Below are 21,639 nucleotides of genomic sequence, written 5' to 3'. Positions count from 1 at the left end.
GATTTCGGCTCACTGCGACCTCCGCCTCCCAGCTTCAGGCAATTCTCCTGCCTCAGCCTCCTGAGCAGTTGGGATTACAGGCACCTGCCACCATGCCCAGCTAATTTTTGTATTTTTAGTAGAGACACAGGGTTTCACCATGTTGGCCAAGTTGGTCTTGAACTCTTGAACTGAGGTGATCTGCCCACCTCAGGCTCCCAAAGTGCTGGGATTACAGGTGTGAGCCACCACGCCTGGCATAAGCATCTTAAATGTATGTAAAAATCTTTGGTGTACTAGTCTATCATTTTGCTTTCTTCTAGAATTGCTTCATCTTTTCTTTTTTTGAGATAGATAGGGTCTCACTCTGTTGCCCAGGATGGAGTGCAGTGGCACAATTATGACTCACTGCAGCCTCAACCTCCTGGGCTCAAGCAATCTTCCTATCTCAGTCTCCTAAGTAGTTAGGACTATAAGCATGTGCCACCACACGCAGCTGATATTATTTTTAAAATTATTTTTTGTAAAGATGACACCTCACTACATTTCCCTGGCTAGTCTTAAACTCCTTGGCTTAAGCAATCCTCCACCTTGGCCTCCCAAAGTGCCAGGATTACAAGTTGAGCCACAGTTCCCAGCCTCATTCGTTTTTTGATGTTTAACCGAGGTGAGGGTGCTATCCCATTTCTTCACGTATTTTGGATCCTGGTTTGGAGACAAATTTTGCAAGGGATGTTTTGTATGTGCATACATATGCATGTGTATGTTTTCTATTATTCTTGTGTGTTTTCTTTTATATTTTCCTCTCTTTTTAAAGTCACTGTCTGTCAAGTGGTTTTATGACTGCCCCCAGCTATACTCAGGGACTTAAGAGTTTAGAGCTACATCTGTTGGTAGTTTCAGCTCCTACATTGAGTGATACGGAGGTATCGCTCATTTCATTGCCAGGCAGTAGGTAGATTGGTTCTGGTCCTGGTTTCAAGGCTGCCATGCTCTTTTCCAACTCCAACCCGTTGCCTCTTCCCCCAGCTCCATGCATTAGGACCACAGCTATGTATAAGCTGTAGACCTCTGCAGCAGTCAAACCACGTAGCTTTTAAGTGTAAGTGTGTATATATATATGTCCCTCCAGGTGTGTTTTTGTGGGGCTCTGATTTCAAATAGTAATCCTGGCTCCAGGCCACCACCTTGTAAGGAGAATTTTAATCCCAGTTACTACAGCAGGAGCTGAAAGCCCACAAATTTAGCCCTACTTACAACTCACAATGCCCTGTTTTGCTTTTTTTTCTTTCTTTTACATTTCTGGTCCACAGAGATGCTCATCTTGCTTTAAAGCCCAGCTACGCCTTTTTCATTTTTCACTCCGTATATTATCTACCACTGGATAATGGTAGGAGCAGAGAAAGATGCCTTAAAGCAAGAGCTAATGTTATCTTAATCAGAAGTCTACCAGGACACATTGATTTTGTAGATGTATAGTCAAGGTTCCTTCAGTATTAATTCACCAGGCCAGGATTAAATGAGTCGAACAAGAGCTTTTCACCTAAACAAACATATGACATACATAAACCTCTTATTAAGCTCAATAGCAAACGATTTTGAGGGACTAGTTTTTTCTCCTGAAGCTCTGAGACAGGACAAGCTATCATGATAAGGATTCTAAAAGCCAGAAATTCTTTGAGTCCAAATTCTCTTTCAAGGTACTTCTAAAGAACTGGTGCTCAAGAGTTTGAATTACAGATGATCTTTACTAAATGTTTTCTAATAAATGCAATCATAGTAACAGAGCTATGTTAGGACATTTTTGTTAAGGGTTAGGAAATTGAGACACATAGCCCTTATCAATTATGCATTTGAATTTTCTTATATTTAAAAACATCTATGTCAATACTTTTCGAGGTATGCCATAATGCTACATGTTTAGATGCAGTATTAATGTAGGGGAGATCATTCTCATAAATAATCAGTAAGATACTCACCACTGTTCCAAGGTAAGTTACTTTAATGTTTAACAAGTACACAATGTACTCATTTTAACAGCTGTCAATTACATTATTACTAATACATATTCTGCTTTTCTTAAAGGTATACATGTACATCTCACCCCTAATGATTCTCTAATTGTTAGAATGTAGTCATGAAGTCATTTCAATACAGATGAATATATGTCAGCAATCAGACAACGACTCCACAGAGAATCTATTTACATTCTTGATTATCTTGTAAATTATATTTCTCTGGTAGCTCCCTAAGGAACATAAATTCAAATTCACTACACATGGCTTCTGTCACTACAATTTCTTCCTGTAGTCAGTTATCCTAAAAAAGCCTTCCATTATTAATTTCTTATTCTCTATAGAGCTAAGAATCCCCCCATTCTACAAACATATAGATGGATCTCATTTTCTGTCATAAAGTATATAAACTCTGTTGTCCACATACAAATTTACACTCAAAAAAACTTCCAAACCAACTAATAGAAATAAGACATTAATCAAATTCCCAAGGCTTGCTGCCTTACCGCAACCTGCTGAAAACATGAAAGCACCTGACCCTTTTAGCAATGACTGATGAGTGCCTCTCTAGCAATCATAACTATTATGTATGATAAGAAACATTACAACAATCTTTGTGTAATTTACACTAATTTAAAAAGGTCAAATGATTTCAATGTAAGTCATCTATTCTTTAAATGCAGCTTCCCTACTACATATAATTATATAGTTGTATTATGATATTTATGAAGAAATGAAGGTCACTTTCCAGTGATCAATGTTTTCTTAACAGTATTACACATTTAACTGTATACCAAAGTAAAGTAGAACACCTCCAAAGATTGGCATCTAAAAGGAACAGATCCAAAGAAATCTGGCTTTACCCTCATATATAATACTAAATGCAGCTACATGATAGCCACCAATCTAAATTCAGGCAAATGTAGTAAATCATATATGTATACAGCAGCCTTAAATGTAGCAAATGAGCAGTTTCTCTAAAAAAAATACACAAATTCTACAAGCAAGATGAGTTTTAAAAACTGGAAATTGCACAGAGCTCCTGAAATTACAATAAAGTTGGGTACAGTGGCTAACACCTGTATTCCCAGCACTTTGGGAGGTTGAGGTGGGAGAATCACTTGAGCTCAGGAGTTCAAGACCAGCCTGGACAATATAGGGAGACCCCCATCTCTACAAAAAAATTAGCCTTATGTTGTGGTGCATGCCTGTAGTCTCAGCTACTCAGGAGGAGGAGGCTGAGGTGAGAGGATTGCTTGAACGTTGGAGGTTGAGGCTGCAGTGAGCCGTGATCATGCCATTGCACTCCAGCCTGGGCAACAGAGGTAGACTCCATTTCAAAAAAAAAGTTACAATAAAGATGTACTGGTACCAGAACAGAGGCCTCAGAAGCAACACCACACATCTACAGCCATCTGATCTTTGACAAACCTGAGAAAAACAGGCAATGGGGAAAGGATTCCCTGTTTAATAAATAATGTTGGGAAAACTGGCTAGCCATGTGCAGAAAGCAGAAACTGGACCCCTTCCTGACACCTTACACTAAAATTAACTCCAGATGGATTAAAGATTTAAACATAAGACCTAACACCCTAGAAGAAACCCTAGAAGAAAACCTAGGCAAAACCATTCAGGACATAGGCATAGGCAAGGACTTCATGGCTAAAACACGAACAGCGAATGATGACAAATGGGATCTAATTAAACTCCAGAGCTTCTGTACAGCAAAGGAAACAATCAGAGCAAACCGGCAACCAACAGAATGGGAAAAAATTTTTGCAATCTATCCATCTGACAAAGGGCTAATATCCAGAATCTACAAAGAACTAAAACAGATTTACAGGAAAAAACAAGCCCATTCAAAACTGGACGAAGGATATGAACACTTTACAAAAGACGACATCTATGAGGCCAAAAAACATATGAAAAAATGCTCATTGTCATCAGTCCTTAGAGAAACACAAATCAAAACCACGTTGAGATACCATCTCACACCAGTTAGAATGGCGGTCATTAAAAAATCTGGAGACAACAGATGCTGGAGAGGATGTGGAGGAATAGGAACACTTTTACACTGTTGGTGGGAGTGCAAATTAGTGCAACCATTATGGAAGACAGTGTGGTGCTTCCTCAAGGACCTAGAAATAGAAATTCCATTTGACCCAGCAATCCCATTACTGGGTATAGACCCAAGGATTAAAAATTGTTCTATTACAAAGACACATGCATACATATGTTCACTGTGACACTGTTTACAATAGCAAAGACCTGGAACCAACCCAAATGTCCATCAATGATAGACTGGATAAAGAAAATGTGGCATATATCCACCATGGAATACTATGCAGCCATAAAAAACTATGAGTTTGTGTCTTTCATAGGGACATGGATGAATCTGGAAACCATCATTCTCTGCTAACTGACACAAGAACAGAAAACCAAACATTGCATGTTCTCACTTATAGGAAAGTGTTGAACAATTAGAACATGTGGACACAGGGAGGGGAGCATCACACACTGTGATCAGTTGTGGGAAGCTAGGGGCAGGATAACGTGGGGAGAAATACCAGACATAGGTGATGGGGGGACGAAGGCAGCAAACCACCTTGCCATGTATGTACCTATGCAATAATCCTGCGTGATCTGCACATGTACCCCAGAACCTAACCTACAATAAATAAATAAAATAAAAACAGATGTCTAAAGCTGTACTGTAAAATTTTATCAAACACAGTCAAAAATACCCCTAAACTAGGTGGAAAAAGACATTAATAAGGATAAGCTCACAGAGCAAGAAGATTATGCATATTTTAGGTCAGCCTTAAGCAATACAGTAAAAATGGCAGAACCCCTCCGGGCTCTTGTTTCTAATGATTTCTTAACACTGTCCCCGCTTGAAAGCATTCAGAGCCTTAATGCCAACCCCTTTCCTACTAAAATCTGCTCAGTATAAAGGTTTTACATAAGACATTTAAATTTTACTGGGATTTTATAATAAAGTGTCATTTCTTCTAGCGATATCTGCGTTTTAAAACAGATGTCAAAGAATGTAAAGGAAAAAGAAAAAAGCTTTGCCCCATCAGGGGAAAGGTTGAATGCTGCCTCTTTTTAACACACTGCCTTTGTGGTTCCTTTCAACATCCATGGCTGAGGAGACAATTAGAACAAGGTTTGAGAGATGGTCTCGGAGTCAGAAGACCTTGATTTATGACATACTTGCCTCTGATGCTTGCTGAGATGGGCAACTGATTTTAGCACTAATTCGGTTATGAGGATTATTAAGCCAGTATGGTTGACATTCTATATGTCAGACTTTCTTAGAACCATGCCCAGCCCATACTGTGTTCAATAAATGTTAGTTACTATTATTATTGTTGCTGTTGCTATTACTTCTTTCTCTACATATTCTATACCTTTTGGATTTAGAAGCTCAGAGGTGCTGAAAACTTTCTAAAGAAAGTCCTTAAATTATCTGAAATGAAAGCAATCTAGTTAGATCTATTGAGCTTGGCAGAAAATATGCATATCTAGTGCTTAGAAAGTGACTAATCGCTCAACATTTGCTCTGTATATACTTGAGTTCTAGTCCCTAGTCATATTGTAGCCACCCCAAAATCTTGAAATTGTGTATCATCCATCATCTGTGCCTTAGTAAACTTTATCACAGCTGAACATCTGGGCAAAATGAAATCACTGAGTTAAGATCACTAGGATGAGATTGTCAAATTATAATATATCTGGATCATTGCTGAAATAAAATATATGGACCAAGGGTGCAGGGTTAATGTATCTAGGTGGACTCTATTTTCTGAATATGTCCTTGACACATAGATGTATATCCTGCTCAAGTTCCAAGAGACAGGACATGGCAATATTAATTGGCTTTCGTTTCTTAATCTTTAATGACTGAGATTTTTTTTTCAGAAATTCCTGATCAGGTAGTAATTAATTATTGTCTACAGACTGCATGTATTAATCAAAAGTTCAACACAAGAAGATAAGAATTCATAAGAAATTTTAACCATTTATAACTGGAAATAAGACAAAATCCAAGACAAAAATGGTAGTGGCTGGTCATCATTAGCCAAGATGAAAACTAGGACTGGAGAGGTTTTAGAGGCAAAGAAGTCTAGTCCTCAGGAATAGTACCATTGGGAATAGTGTGTTTCGATTTTCAGACAAATACAGAAAAACTGTCAGTCTGTGGTCAGCAAAAAGCCATAACAGTCTCTAGAAGAAATACAATTTTAAGCTTTGTGTGTCCCAGCTTCAATCCCTCATGCATAGTGAGACTTGGTCTTAAGTTCTCCCAATAAATTCAACTTGATGGCCTATTTTTCACTCCCTGCATGCACTGCTATATACTCTTGCCATATATGATCCTGTGGCCTCCTCTATTACAATGACAGAAACTACAGAATCTTTTTTTTTTTTTTAAGGGCCTTGCTCTGTCACCGAGGCTGGAGTGCAGTGGTGTAATCATAGCTCACTGTAACCTTGAATTTCTGAGCTCAAGTGATCCTCCAGCCCCAGTCTCTTGAGTAGCTGGGACTACAGGCATGAACCACCACACCTGGCTAATTTAAAAAGAAAATTGTAGAGATGGTGCCTCCCTATGTTGCCCAGGCTGGTACCAAATTCTTGGCCTCAAGTGATCCTCCCACCTCAGCCTGACAAAGTGTTGGGATTACAGGTGTGAGCCACCATGCCCAGCCCAGAATAATCTCCTTAAAATAATTACCAGTACTTGTACATGAATGTTCATAGCAGCATTATCCGTAACACACAATAAGTGGAAATAACCCAAATGTCCAAGTAATGGATTAAAAAATGTGTATCCCTACAATGAAACGTTACTCAGCATTAAAAAAAAATGAAATACTAATAAAGGCTGTAGTATAGATATCATTTTAAAAGATTACACTATGAGAAAGAAGCCAGTCACAAAAGACTGTATATTACTTCACTTACATTGACAGTCCAGAATAAGCAAGTCCACAGACAGAAAGTAGATCAGGGATTGTCTACTGCTAGGGTTGGAAAGAGTAGTTGCAGGAGAAATGGTGAATGACTCGAAAATGGGTATGGGATTTATTTTTGGGGTGATAATGAACATTCTTGCACAACTGTGTGATTAATAACCAGTGATTATTAATGCTGGTTAAACTTAACTAGTAATCAGTGATTAATTCATGTTAAATGGGTAAATCATATGGTATGAGAATTATACATCAATAAAGTTCTTACAAAAAACTAAGTTCTAAATTCAAAATCCTATTTTTTATAGCACAAAAGATATTTCCTCAGTGAAGACAATAAAATGTTATAATGCTTTCTCCTACTGTGGAGAAATCAACGTTTAACCTATGTACATAAAAGAAAAATGGTATGCACATGTCTTCAGAATTATTCATGTGGACACTAAATATTTTCAGATGATGAGTTTTAAAAAGTTGCTTAAGTCTGGGTTAGCCTAAACAACTTGGATGGTTTTAATCTAATGGAAAATGACATCACAAACTAGACAGGTATATTAAGGGATTTGGGGAAAGAAAATAAGAAATGAGAAAAACAAGGAGATAGCTGAAAATCAACCAAAAAACCCATAAAGTAACAGGAGAATTCCAAAGGATATCCACCCATTCATTTTGATAACACATTGATGCACCCAGTGCTGTAGGGATAAAGATATATTTAGGACACTGTCCCTTACCCTTGAAGAGCTCACATTCTAGTGTGTGGGCTATTGTTTAGTTCCACCATGGTAACAAACCTTACACGAAGGCAAAAAGACTGGGACTCATGCTCACTGCTAAAGCTAAAAAGACTGATTATTTTTATCTTTGAAATTATCACCTTGATTTACTAGGAAATTACAGGAAAAGGATCATATGGATTTTACTTATGACTTTTAGTTAAAACAGATAGACTAGCACCATAAGGTAATTCAGAATTTGGAGACACAAGAAAGTGTCATATTTTAACTATTAAGATAGTTTAAAAAAAAATGGATGAGTTTAGCCATCTGCAGAAGCCACCATTTACATGTTAATACCACCAGGAAACCATTTCTAACTGGCCACATCAGGAGGTCCTTGGTCTTCTTTTTACACAAACTCTCTTCCTAGGAGGTCTCTATCCTCACCGCAAGCTCCTACCTCCTCCAGAACCATGACCCCTTCCCCCAACGCATTACTCCTTAATCCAAACTTCTGTTCTACAGCTTCACATCTGTCTTTCCAACATTCTCCTGGATGTGTCCTTTAGCCATGGACTCTATAAACTGAAAGTTGCTCAACACCAAGCCACACAAGGTTGATATACTCATTATGCAGTCTCTAAAATTGCAGTGCCAGGAAAGGAATCACCTTCCTCAAGTAGCATTACAAAGGGCCATAGAATAGCTACACATCTTTGTAACTTACACCTTAATCTTACTTTGAGATGAAAGCTATACCTGCATTTCTGTCATAAGATAAAGAGGGAGAAATATCTTCCCATGTGTTAATGATACACTGTTAAATTACAACCCAGGAGAGGTCTCAAGAAACAACTGGCCTTTGCATCTAACTACTTACAAAGAAAGATTCCACAGTAATTGTGATAAAGCACAAGGTGCTGTCTTTGGTAAACATCTTTCAAAGTTCAATCATTTAACAAGTAAGAACTCCTGATAGCAAATTAATTGTGTCAAGTGACTGGTAGACATTTTTCTTGCCAAGTTATTCAGTGGGATATTCTACAAAAACGTGCAAAGAATCGTCTATGGTCATGAGAAACAATTTAATACCTACCTTTGGATTTTTCAGACTAAATCATTCTGGCTTCTGGGTCTACAGGGTAACTGCTTCACAACTAGAGCGTATCAAAAGTTACTTTTGTGAGAAAAATTCAGGCTTCCTCTACAGGCACCTGTTACAGCTCTATCTTCTGATGTTCCCAGAGACACGATGGATAGCCTTCTCAACAACTACAGTAGAGAGTCAACTATGCTATCTCCTTGACTGCTTTTCAAAGTTTAGTTCAGACTTGAATTTCTTTATCTAAGTGCGTTCCATATAATAGTGCAACTGGGCTTGAGATCAAGTAAGTGGGAGCAACATGAGGTTAGACAAGGCTAATCAGGTTTCTTCACTTCCAAACTCCTCAGTGCAAATGCTAATTATAATTATGACTTTACAATACGAGTGTTTCCAAAGTTTGTCTGTCCTTGTAATCTTTTTTGTCTTTGAGTATCTCAGTGATATTCTGCAGAACACATTTTAGGCAACAGTGACCTTTATCCTTGGAGAACTGTCATCCTGTCTGGCGTTTAATGTTAAGCTTTCCACAATTATGAAAGGCCATGAGAAACAGCCACATAAAATCTCTCTTGGGATTTGTTATAAAAATGCTGATAAGGACACTAGTCCATAATCACTTCAAGTGTAACACTGCTTAAGAGTTCAGGATCACCACCCAGGTTTGAATACAGGTCCTATTCCTTGCTGGCTGTATGAAGTGTCCTTCATACTGTGTACCACTTAATTTTCTGGAAACAGCCTCCCCTTCATAGGGCTGTTTTAAGGATTACATAGAATTTTATAAGTATGCAGAACAGTTCCTTTTCACAGCAATAACTCAAAGGACAGCTATTTTTGTTATTATGTACAACGAAGAAAACAATGATGTTTCTTTAGGATGCTACATGCTTCTTTAATATTAAGAGATAGACAAATCTTTGTTTCCTATTATCTCCTTGGCTACAGGAAAGCTCAAATTGAGTCTGAAGCTCAGTCATATCAACTATGCTAATCCCTATGATGTTTGCTAATCTATTATTATATTGCAGGAATTGTATTGCTATGACTTTTAAAAGAATTCTTTCGGAAAGCTGAATATATAAAATCAGTAATAGGAGATTTCCACTTGAATGTCCTTGGGCAAATAGAATTCAGTATACCTGATACATGGCTCTTTATCTCCATGCACTAACCCTTTGCAAATCAGGAGTTTAGTTTTTCCTATGTGCAATAGGTTGTTTTTGTTTGTTTTCAAATGATCATTTCCCAGTTCCCAAATTAAAACATTCTGCAACACCCGATGCCTCTCCCTCTCCATTTTACCTTGGTCTCATTCATTCAGTGACCTTCTAATTTCTCCATCCCCTTCTTCACTTGCCCAAGACATCCTTAGTTAAGAACCTGGTGTCTTTTAATGGACTGTTCCACTGTACTTTTACCAATCTCCATTTCTGCCTTCAGTTATTTTTTCTCAATCTTCCCCTTCTCAAAAAGCCGTCACTGTTTACCTGCTTATAGGATAAAACCCACACTCCTTAGTATGATGCACAAAATCCTTTAAACAGTAGTCCCCACCTACCATTTCACTGCCCTGTTATTCTCCTCATTCCATGCCACACATTACTCACTGGCCTACCAGTCTGGAAAACTCATCCTTCCCCACTCTCTCAGACTGGAAAACTCCCATTCAGTCTTCAACCCTTAAACTCTCTTGGTAAAGGCCCTTCTACTCCCTCTGATAGAATAAATCATTCACCTCTGTGCCCCAAGAGCACGTGTGACACCAGATTTTTAAGTAGCTGTTTATAGTTCACCTTTTGTAAAATAAATTTTGAGCTCCATGAGGGTAAGAATCAAAGCTTATTCATGTTTGTAGTCTCACAATTTTAAAATTACATTAAGCACTCAGTAACTATCTGCAGACCTGAACATAATTACTTCCTCAGGCCTGGAAAGTTGCTAAAGTTATGACCATAATCAATTCTACTGTAGAGGGACAACTGGCAAATGAAGGCCAACAGGAGGACGAGGGTCTTCATGGAAAATCTAAAAAAAGGGAAATTGGATTGTAAGAACATAAACTCTTATCCAGCATGTTCTAGGGAGATGGCAGCTGTACTTGTAAGATGCGAATATTCTAATCGCCAGAGGGGTACTTCAATTTTTCTGTAGTATGAAGCGGTCCTCACAAACACCCAATTTTAGATGCCAAAATTCTAAGCTCACCAGAACACAATTCAATTTTTATTCTGATTTCTAAGACACTGGATTCTAAGACACAGGACCCTCTCTGCCTAAAAAATAAATACATTCCTCATTTTAATAGATCTAGTATTTGTACTTAAACTAGATGCTGTCTCCTCCCAAAAAAGCTTTAAGGCAACCTTGATAACATTTACTGCAAGACAGTTACAAAGAGAGATAATTATGATAAAGGGAGAAATAAATTGTCATTCTGGGTTATCCATACACCTCCATGAACTGGATACTATGAATCAGTCACCTCAGACTTCAGTTAACTTTGGATAAACTGAAGGAAATTTAGTTCATTGGCTCTGCTAGTTAGAAACTTAGCCTGTGAATAATGGTGATTCAACTTCCACCACGTTCCTGTCCTCCCTGCCTGAGTAGAGCTGAGATGGTTGACCCAATTCTTACACAGCTTCTTAAATGTGGCGTGTATGCCCTTCAGCTTTTACTCATCCTTGCCATAAAAGGTCTTGGCTTTCTGATTTCTGTGATCAAACTTGCTCCCTTTATCTAAAGAAAGGCTCCGTAGCCCTTCATTTTGGGGCCCATGTTGCCAAATGATATAGTTTGGCTGTGTCTCCACCCAAATCTTATCTTGAATTATAGCTCTCATAATCCCCACATGGTGTGGGAAGAACCCGGTGAGAGGTAATTTAATCATGGGAGTGTTTTTTTTCCCATGCTGTTTTTGTGATAGTAAGTCTCATGAGATCTGATGGTTTTAAACAGGGCAGTTCTCCTGCACACTCTCTTGCCTGCTGCCATGTAAGACATGCATTTGCTCCTCCTTCACCTTCTGCCATGATTGTGAGGCCTTCCCAGCCACATGGAACTGTGAGTCTATTAAATCTCTTTTTCTTTATAAATTGCCCCTTACGAAAATGGACTAATACCCCAAGTAACTTGAACTTGAATGCCTAGTTTTGTTAAAGGTATCATATACCATGCTTTCCTCTCCACTCCAACTTTAAAAACATGTGGGAAGAGCTGTAGGAATCAGTCTCTAATTACTTCCAATGATGTCTACTGGACATTTTAACATTCATTCCATTATCCTTTACGCCACTTTCTTTACCCTAAATTCTTCACCTACCACTCTGTCTTCAGAGGCAGTCCTTCTCTCATTCAAGGTCATGCCTCCTCCCATACTTTAGTTCCCTAATCCTTCTCTCTCCTGCCTCCTGTGGGAAAATGTTCCCACCATTCCCAAGCTCTCCACTTCTCTTCTTCTGGCACATTTCTCCAGCATGTGAAAATTAGGGATTTTTAAGTAAAACAAGAAGACCAGAGTGAACACTGCACAACACTGTGTAGAGTGACCCAACAACCACAAATATGTTTGCAAATATTTGCATGTGTAGAGAGCATCTTTGGAAATAAACACAAGAAACCAATAAAGGTGGTAGCTAGCCTCCAGAGCTAGAAACACCACAGCCAGGGGAGAAGACTGGAGAAAGATTCATTTTTCTCTATATATCTTTTTGAACCCTTTGGATTTTGTGTAATAATATGCATGTGTTCTCTATTAAAAATAAAATTAAATACACATTTTAATGTTCACATCTTCCAAAGTTCTACCAAATCCAGTATTCTCCTGCTACACGCTCCCTGAATATATAAATTCATCCTCACTGTTTCAACCACCACCTGTGAGCTGGCAACTAAGACCTAATATCTCAGCCTCTTAACTCTTCTACGAGCATCAGAGTTCTATTTCTCAGGCTGTTAGACATTTAAACGTGGGGATGTCACCAGGACCTCAACTCAACCTCTTCCATACCTCATTTATCATCTTCCAGCTACTCAGCGCTTCAGGAAGGACCTCTATAAACACTGCTGCTACTCCTGAACTATCAGACCCAGCTGCAAATAACTACTATCATCTAGTTTTGTGGTCACCAGACCTGGAAATCATTTCTTCCTACTGTAGTCCCACAGAACTACCAAATCAAACAGCTCTACCCTCCCCTGAAATATCACTGAAATCAGCCTGCTTACGCCATTTCTATCACCTTACTTAAGGCTCTAATAATCTCTTTCCTGGGCTCCCATGTAACTCCCTCCAACTTGATTTCCTTGTTCCAGCATTATTCTTTTCAAGGTTACCCTGCACACAGCTGCCCGTGGGGCATATATGTATGTCAATATGATGGCCTCACTACTGGCTTCACACACTTGAGTGGCTCCCTAGACTAGCATCGAGGGAGCAACTCCTCAGCGGGTATCACCCGACCTGGCCAGCCTCATATCCTCCCATTCTTTGCCTTCTTAAAAAAAGTAATACAACTGCAGTTTCCCCCAAATAAATTCTACTATTCCTCACCCTGACACTTTTTTTTTTTTTAAATATTCCAGAGGAATGCCCATTCCTAACCTCTTCAGATTCCCTTCATTTTAGCTACCTTTTCACCATCACTGGAGGCTCACACAAAGATCTAATGAAAGAACATTGACTAAAGATATCCTGTAGCTATGAAGATTGACAACTACTAGACTAGGTCCAAAGTCATCAAGTCAATTACAAAGTAAAGCAATGGGATCATGATTTCCAGCTACCTTAATTCAGTGGTATCAGTAACTGATCTAGAACTTCTTTGACTATAACATCAATCTTGCACAATCACTGGAGGAATTTAAAGGAACAAGAGAAAACTCGAATTTTGGCTTCATAAGGTCTGAATGCCCAGCAAGAAGACATATGAAAGGTCTTGAGAATCTTCAGAGTTCCATCCTGTTATATAACATCTACTAACAACTTTAATTAACTTTAGACTTTACGGTGAATTAGGTTAGTATTTACCCACCTTTTTTACTTGGGGACAATCTAATCAATTTGCTATGCAGGTAGCAGAATGACAGTGAGTGTCTCTCAGTAAGGCTACCATTTCATTGCTAGAATCATACCTTGAATTTCAGAGCAAGTCTTGGTTTATTTAGACAGTGCAGAGAAAAATACATCTCCGTATTTGAACACTACAGAATTACGTCAGGAGACTGAAGGCTTTAATCAACGCAAGAGGAAAAGTAAACTTTGCTAAGGACACCCAATGGGGCAAAAACCCAACATCCAATGGGTCTTTACCAACTAAAGATGAATCCAAATGATATGTGGTAATGAGGAAGAGATATGATGCAGAGGCGAAATATTATAGATTGGATATCTCACTAATGCCATTAGTCATCCAAACTTATGGGAGGCACTATGGGAAAAACTCACGTTTAGCTTTTCACTTAGAGCTTTAGACTTATCTTTGTGGCATAAACCAAGAATCAAAGAACACCAATGTGGAATACATCTATATGTATGCCTGGGATTTCGAAAATGGGTTCTTAACATTCTAAGTTTATGACAAAGCCATACCTGGTGCTAATCAAGGCAGTTTGAAAAAGGGGAGTATTTTGAAAAGTGAGCAGAAAAAAAAAAAAAACTTTGAAAGGCTTTTCTCTATGAAATTAGGTTTGTAAAAGGATTTTAGTCAAAGTGCATGTATGTATGCTACAATTAAATTCAGCTTCATTACAATTCCTTTATTCATTAATGCATTCAACAAATATTTATTGAATGCTATGTGCAACGACCAGGAGAAATGGAATTCTAAAGACAGAGATAAGATACCCCTGAGACACTTCTAAAACAGCCATATTCTGTTTTTCTAGGCGGTTGTAGGGAGGTGTTATGAATAAGAACAATTAATGAAATTTAACAAATATCTAGTCAGGAATGGGGGCCTCCAAGACTCTCTCTTTGGCTGTTATTTGGAGATAAATCACAGCTAAAGGAACACAAAAAATTATATATTAACAGATACAGTAAGTACACATCCAAAGGACTTGGGACAATCTCGATTTTAAATAACCTTTCGTATTTGCTTGGAAAGTATGCTCGTATTTGTCAGATTACATAGCCCAATGCTGGCTTGTGACACACACAGCTAGACACACACAGAAAGGACATCTAAAGACTTCTGGGTTTCCTCAGGAAGAACACAGGAAATGGCAAATTAAATGCCCCTTAAGCAGCATGGAATCCAAGGGTAGTAAAGGCAAATCTAGGGCTCTGAAGCTCCTTGTGCAGGATTGCACAAAGACAGGACAGGGCAGAGCAAAGAAAACCACAAGGGCTGTTTTCAGGGAAGGAGCTCTGTAGAGACTTTTTTTTTTTTTTTTGGAATTTGGTAGGAGGTCAAATAGGACAAAGTGAAGGAAAATGAAAGAAGCTCATTCTGATCTTTTTTTGAAGGTCAAGGTAACTTACAGAAAGATTTGCATCAACACCAGAGTCCTCATTTTGGAGCTCTAAGTAGCCCTCGTGTTACTTTTTTGTTGTTGTTCTTTTAGAGAACAAACCATCCCATTCTTGGAGAATGCTTTTGGATATCTTCCAGGGTAGAGTGGTTATCACTGCACTACAAGTAGATGTACAGGTTTATTCTGGGACACTTAGTCCTCACAGATAGTCCCTTAAAAGTTAAGGCGCATTCTGGGGAATATGCCGCAATTCTATGTAAATGACATTCACAGAGACTTACTTGTCTTTATTACCTGGGTGAAGGTAGAGTTGCCTATTTAGAGTCAGAAAAGTATGGATTTCAGTTTAATTCTACCACTGGCTGACTGGGATATCTGGGGCAAGCTGTTTGAACCTCTCTGAACCTGTGTGTCATTCACAGAAAGGTGATAATCTCTTCATAGAGTTTGTAAGAAACTTAAATGACCTAAAATATGTAAAAGTGCACTCAAAATGATAAAATGATATATAATAGTTATCAGTACTCTTTACCAACATTCTTTGACACAGTCGCAATTGTAAGGAGAGGGGCTATGCTAAGCACAAACAAAGCAGGGCTCTTGGCCAATGAGCTCAAAAGATATATTACACAATCATACTGCAAAAATATATTTACTCTTTGGTAACATCAAATTCTATTCACAGTGTTAGTTCCAACTTTTTATTCCAATTTGACTTTGACCCCTACAATAATTACAGATTTAACATAAATGGATATTACTGATTATTCTCAAAGTGGAGAGAAATGTTTTATCTACCATGGTCTTCATTTGCAAATAATCTTAAAAGTAAGGCCAAAAATAAAGCTATCATTAAAACAAAAAAAAAAAGTGCAATATTATCTCCAGGATGGTACTCATGTGATGTTCTTGCTGTATTTTCAGGTTTTTACCAAACATTTCCTGAATAGCCATTAAATATTCAAACCATGCTAAGTACTATGAAGGATATGAAGATGATTAAGATACAGTCCATGCCCCAAAGGCACACACTAGCCCATTGAAGAGAGGCACTGGTAATAACTGGTAAAAAGGCAAACTGTCAAGGAATTTCCTGAGAAAGGTCCAAAGTACTCTGGGAATAGAGGCAAAAGACAGATGTCTTCCAATAGCAGAGATCTAGCAGGGCGCCATGGGGAAAGTTATTGTGAGCATGTGATGGAGGACAGGTGGGATTCCTTTGTTAGAAATGGCAGTGGTGGGTTAGAGGTTATCAGTTAGGCTGAGATGCAAGCTTGAGCCTGACCCCAAAAGTAGATGACAGCAGGGTATATTCAGAAATACTAGCTACAACAGCATGTCCAGAACACAGAACAAAAGAAGTTGGCATCAAAAAAGCAGGTCAAGAGAACATTGTGGAAGGTTTTGAATGCCCCTCTAAGAAGCTTGATTTTTTTCTATATGCGGAAATCCAGTGAAAGGGGCATGCCATGATGGGTCTTGGTTCTGGTAAGATGTACAAGTAGAGTCAGTATGGAGGATTTACTGGAAGGGTGGGAAAGAGACTAAAGGGAAGCCAATCAGATAAGGAGCTAAGGTCATAGGTCAGAGGTGTTAAGAGGCAGAAGGTAAGCAGTGGCAGCAGGAAGCAATGGATGAATGGCAGTTTGCTTTTTCATCCTGAAGTGGCATACGCCTGAGGGCACTAATCTCAGACACACTGTGTTGCCTACATTAAGAGCTGTTGGTGCCTTGGGCTCAACCAAACGGATGAAAATACTTAAGACCCACAAATCTGAGCAACGGCTGCTTTAAATCCTTGGTTGGTGACATTTATCTGAAGAAGGCACATTGTCAGTTAGAAGCGATCATGTGAGAAGCCTTTTTAAACCAAGGGACCTGTGACATAATAAATGTAATACAAAACTAAAAGTCCAATGATTTGCATTATCCTGACACCATATGACACCCCAGATTTTTACATCTTTGTCCTCCCTGCAGTCATTGTCAGAATTATTTAGCCTTTTTCCTCTTCTACAATTTCTGCTATTTTTACATGAATGTCTTTTACAGGTGACAGCTGACAATTGGAACTGTCTCACTAATCTGCTATGATTGTGAGCATGCATAATAAGTTCTTCATTTGATGATGAAAAATAAGATGAAACAATTGGTTTCCCAATATGACCAAGCCAATAACCCTACTTTCTTAAATGTCTGAGGTCGATAATATGGCCAAACACACGTAATAAATCATGTAATCATAAAATTAACCTATTTTTTAAAAAATTCTATTCTCAAATACAAAATCAAAGTCTTGGAGACATGCAACAAGTCAAATACCACCATCAGCATTAATTCCTTCACACCTAAAATATGAGTTCTTCATCGTACTATTGCATTCATTTTCTTCTTTCAGATTAAAAAAAAAAAGAATCTGCAAATGGAGCTAAACAGATTATTTTAGAAAACAATTAGACATAAAATGACTCTAAGTGAAGATTCCTGGCACTTTTCTATGTGTGCAAGTGTATGCACTCTGCATACCAATGACAAAGCTAGAAAGAAAACTCACCTGTTTTCTTCCTCAAGATCTGCTAGGATTCTCTCTAGCTCCCCTCTTTCCTCACTCTCTAAGGAAATCAAGATCTGGGCAGGACTACGAGGCTGGCTCAGGGGGGAGTCCTGGTTCAAACTTTGGCAGTAATGCTGGATTAACAAATGTTCATCATCTCTGGAAAATAAAATCAAAGGTTTTGGTTTTTTCCCCCCCTTATTTTGCTTTGGGGGTTAGGGACTCAGGAGTGTATTTGAAAATAGAAACATTTATTTGCTCTTAACAATTAATTAGACCTTTTTTCCTGCTCTAAAGACCTTTTGATACTGTTAAGGTTGTGATCTACCATTCTATTGGTAACACCTCAAAGTGTTTTTTTCTTGCTCAAATTTTCAAATGAAATTGATTGGCCTATTTAATGGATAAATGAAAGGCAGAATTACAGAAATACTGGGACTCTATGTTGACGTTAGTCAATAGCTAAAAAATATTAGAAGACATAATAATGGCTGTATAATGCTTTGGCCACCAAGCCTGTCAAGATAATCTGTTCGCTAACCCACGCTATTGTTGTACTGAGTAGGAAAAAATACCTTGCAGCTCTGAAAGTAACAGAGGAAATATTTTCTTAAGTAGATGGAAGGCAATGTAACCAAAAAGTATTGCTTCAGTAAGCCAGTTTTAACTCATATAAGTCACTGAGGCAGAATGACAACAATTAAACTGGAGATAAATAATTGTTTCGTTCAATTACTGTTTAGACAGAAAATCAAAAATTGAGGGGAAAAAGCCATTAAGGTGACTGATGAAGACTGAACATCTCATTCCTTAGGGCAGAGGTTTTTTTTTTTTAAATCTTTACATTTATAAATATAAGCCTTTTTGCCTCCCTTTCCCCCAAGATGAGTCCTTAAAACTCATCTTTTCCCCCAAGATGAGTTTTAACGACTCATTTTGGGGGAAAAGGAGGCAAAAAGGCTTATATTTGGGTAGGCAGCTGCAATCTTTCCTGGAAACTAGGAACTCTCTAATACAGAGGACAAACTTTTTTTTTCTGAATGCATTGCTCCAAGCTCCTAAAAGACCTGTTTACCTCTAAGTTATAAGAATTTCATTCTGTTTGTAATAAGAGGCTAAGGCTCTTTGTTACTGGTTAGGTATCATTAAGATGATACACTAATATTCTCCTCTCCATACCCACTTCATTTTAAAGTTGAAAAAAAACCAGAAATTTAGAAAAAAGTCCTCCCGATTTGAATGATTTGTGTCTGTCAAGCCAGTTAACTGGTTTAGATGTGAAAAGCTGACTAAAAATAACTATTGGGTATTAGAAACAAACATTTAAGTGAAGTCAACGAATCCACCAAACCACTTCCCCAAACGTGCCCGTAAAATGCCATGATTTTTTACCATCCAACATTGACTCAAAATAAATTTTATGTCCTCAGAATAAGCTAAAGCTAAATTTTATTTTAAAGTAAAACAAACGCAGTTTTACGGCCTAATTTATCACCACTCATTCCACATTCTGAAGTTTTAGTGCTAGAATTTCCTGTGTTTAATTATAACCTATAGTTGTAACTACACTTTTCTTACTGTTCTCTTAGGCAGTCAATGAATGACAGCCACGGTTATATAGATACAACTTGAATTAATTTGAATGTGCTAGAGCTTCTAATACCAAAATCAGTGAGCCAAAGAAGCACATTATTCAAGTCATTTACATTTGGTTGTTTGGCCACCCATTTTGTTGAAGTATCTTATTAATACTTTTTCCCATAGCTAAGCAAGGTAATGCATCACAGTTATGATTGGGGAAAGGCTTTTTTGCTTGTTTATTTGAAGTAACTAAGTCATATACAAATGACTGAGTGTTGACTTGATTCTTTATTATTAGCTTGATCGTCTATGTACCAGATGAGATTATTTATTTTCATGTATGTCTTCAATAACTAGTGATACTATTTCTTTTGGCCTAATCCTCATGAAGGTTCTTTTCTCATCTGAGCATGACTGTGTTGCCACATCAACTACATATGATAAATTCACCATTCTTCCCTTTGTCTATATTCTCCATAAGATGGGTGAGATATCCATAATTTATCAAACTAAAAAGGCATCATTATACTTTGACTACATTTCTTCTCTTTTATGTTATTTATTCAGTTGGCAGATTCTTATTTTTTTCTTCATGCTTTCTTCAATGCCTGCTCTCTCTACCTCAAGCCCTGGTCAGCATTTACTTGGTTCATGGCAATGTTCCCTTGTGCTCTGTATTGTGAACACCGCCCTTACTCTATAATGAAGCCTCCGTTTCCCTGCCATAGCTGTGTTCTCTGCCGCTTTTAGCACCACTCTAACAGGGTTGGCTTATCACTCTGCTAGCAAACTGCGACCTGAATTTGTACATCTCTGGAAACCCTTCATAAGATTGCCTCACGTTATTTATCTTGTGAAGATGCTAAATCACAAAAATCAACTTCTTTGGATTTCTGAAGGAAAATCCCCAACTATCCTACCATGTGTGAATAGTAATGCTATACCAAGATCACGTTTCCACTCCCCATGAGTGGAGAAAATAGTACTTAGCCATCACTTTAAAATTAATATCCTATCCCTTTAAATATCTGGCAGGTTTGCTCAAAGGTTAAGCATTACTGTAAGTACTTGGGACTCTGAGATTTGTAATCATATGGCACGAAATAAGTTTAAGAATAAGGCAAACTATTTTTGCTACGCTAGATGCTAATGCCAGAATTTGGATGAGCTCATTCTATGCCAGGGCATTAAGAGTTAAAGAGAAAAAGTTAATGAATGGCTCCTTAAAAGATCAAATGAATATGATGCTAATTCCTATATCCTGTGCTATCCTACCTCTAAATCCTTCAAAGCAATTTCATTGTCAGGAACATTTTGTAAAAAGAGATGGGATACTTACATGCTCTCATTAGGAGAGATGCTATCATTTAGATAAGATCCATTGCTGTTTTCCATTTCTGCTAGCCTGATAAAAAACGTAAAAGCTCATTAAAACTTATGTGACTTCTTAGACTCTATTCAAGACCTAATCGAACATTCCTGAAAACTAAAGGATAAATCATGGCAAGAAGAGAAAGGAATCCTTCAAATTACAGGATGTGTGTGTTGGCTTAACCATTTGAGGCAGTGTGTGGTAGACCACAGGCAGTTAGCAGCACTACATTTATGATATAAATTCTAAGGAAAGTTGCGTTTCACTGTTTTCTCCCCACAGATCAATCTCGCTTTCACTGAGAACAGATCTTTGTTTTCACAAGAAAAGCTTCCCTAACAACAAGTGCACTCCCTACCTGACACTACCCCTTGTCTTTTAAGACAATTACTACTTTCCACTGATGACAGACTTACACAGCGAGCTAATGCTTTTCACGATTGATAAACATGTCCAGCAGTTAGAATTTTGACAAAGGATGGATGCACAGTAAGCTCTCTAAACATTCTGCCACCAGTTTTTACCTTTAAAATCTTCTTCACCTTAGGCAATCATACAGATTTTTTGTTTTCACAACTAAAAAAAAGTTAACCAAACTCTTACGGATTTATTTAACAAGCATAAGATATTTTAAAATCAGTAATTCAGTTTTTAGGTATGCAAATCATGTCAAACACAAAGAAGGTGAGACAGAAAGGTCCATGGAGTAGGAAAATTAATTATTCTCTTCTTTACAGTATATCATGTAAAATAAATACAAACACAGAAAGCTGATGCTTTCATATTCTCCACATAATACAGTATCATTTTTTTTTTCATATATGAATGTCTGGTCTAGCAGTTTTCTAAGAAGGTTAG

The 21,639-nt window shown here is 37.9% G+C and overlaps 1 protein-coding gene across 14 annotated transcripts in view; it reads right to left on the bottom strand.

Moving 5' to 3' along the window:
• The window catches only part of DMD (dystrophin), a 2,133,401-nt gene that overhangs the window by 35,340 nt on the left and 2,076,422 nt on the right, over window positions 1–21,639 (bottom strand). For 12 of the 14 annotated variants that reach the window (XM_017548497.2, XM_037745683.1, XM_037745684.1 and 9 more), the window contains 2 exons: window positions 20,749–20,814; window positions 17,829–17,987 (listed from right to left, as the gene is read on the bottom strand). The exons of the other annotated variants lie outside the window; for them this stretch is intronic. In XM_017548497.2, the coding sequence (XP_017403986.1) occupies window positions 17,829–17,987; window positions 20,749–20,814 (225 nt within the window). The remainder of the gene's footprint in view (window positions 1–17,828; window positions 17,988–20,748; window positions 20,815–21,639) is intronic. 14 annotated transcript variants of the gene reach the window in all.

The sequence above is a fragment of the Cebus imitator genome, unplaced genomic scaffold, assembly GCF_001604975.1.
Source record: "Cebus imitator isolate Cc_AM_T3 unplaced genomic scaffold, Cebus_imitator-1.0 Scaffold208, whole genome shotgun sequence".
Taxonomy (NCBI): Eukaryota; Metazoa; Chordata; class Mammalia; order Primates; family Cebidae; genus Cebus; species Cebus imitator.
This window is presented reverse-complemented; position numbering and strand designations above follow the sequence as displayed.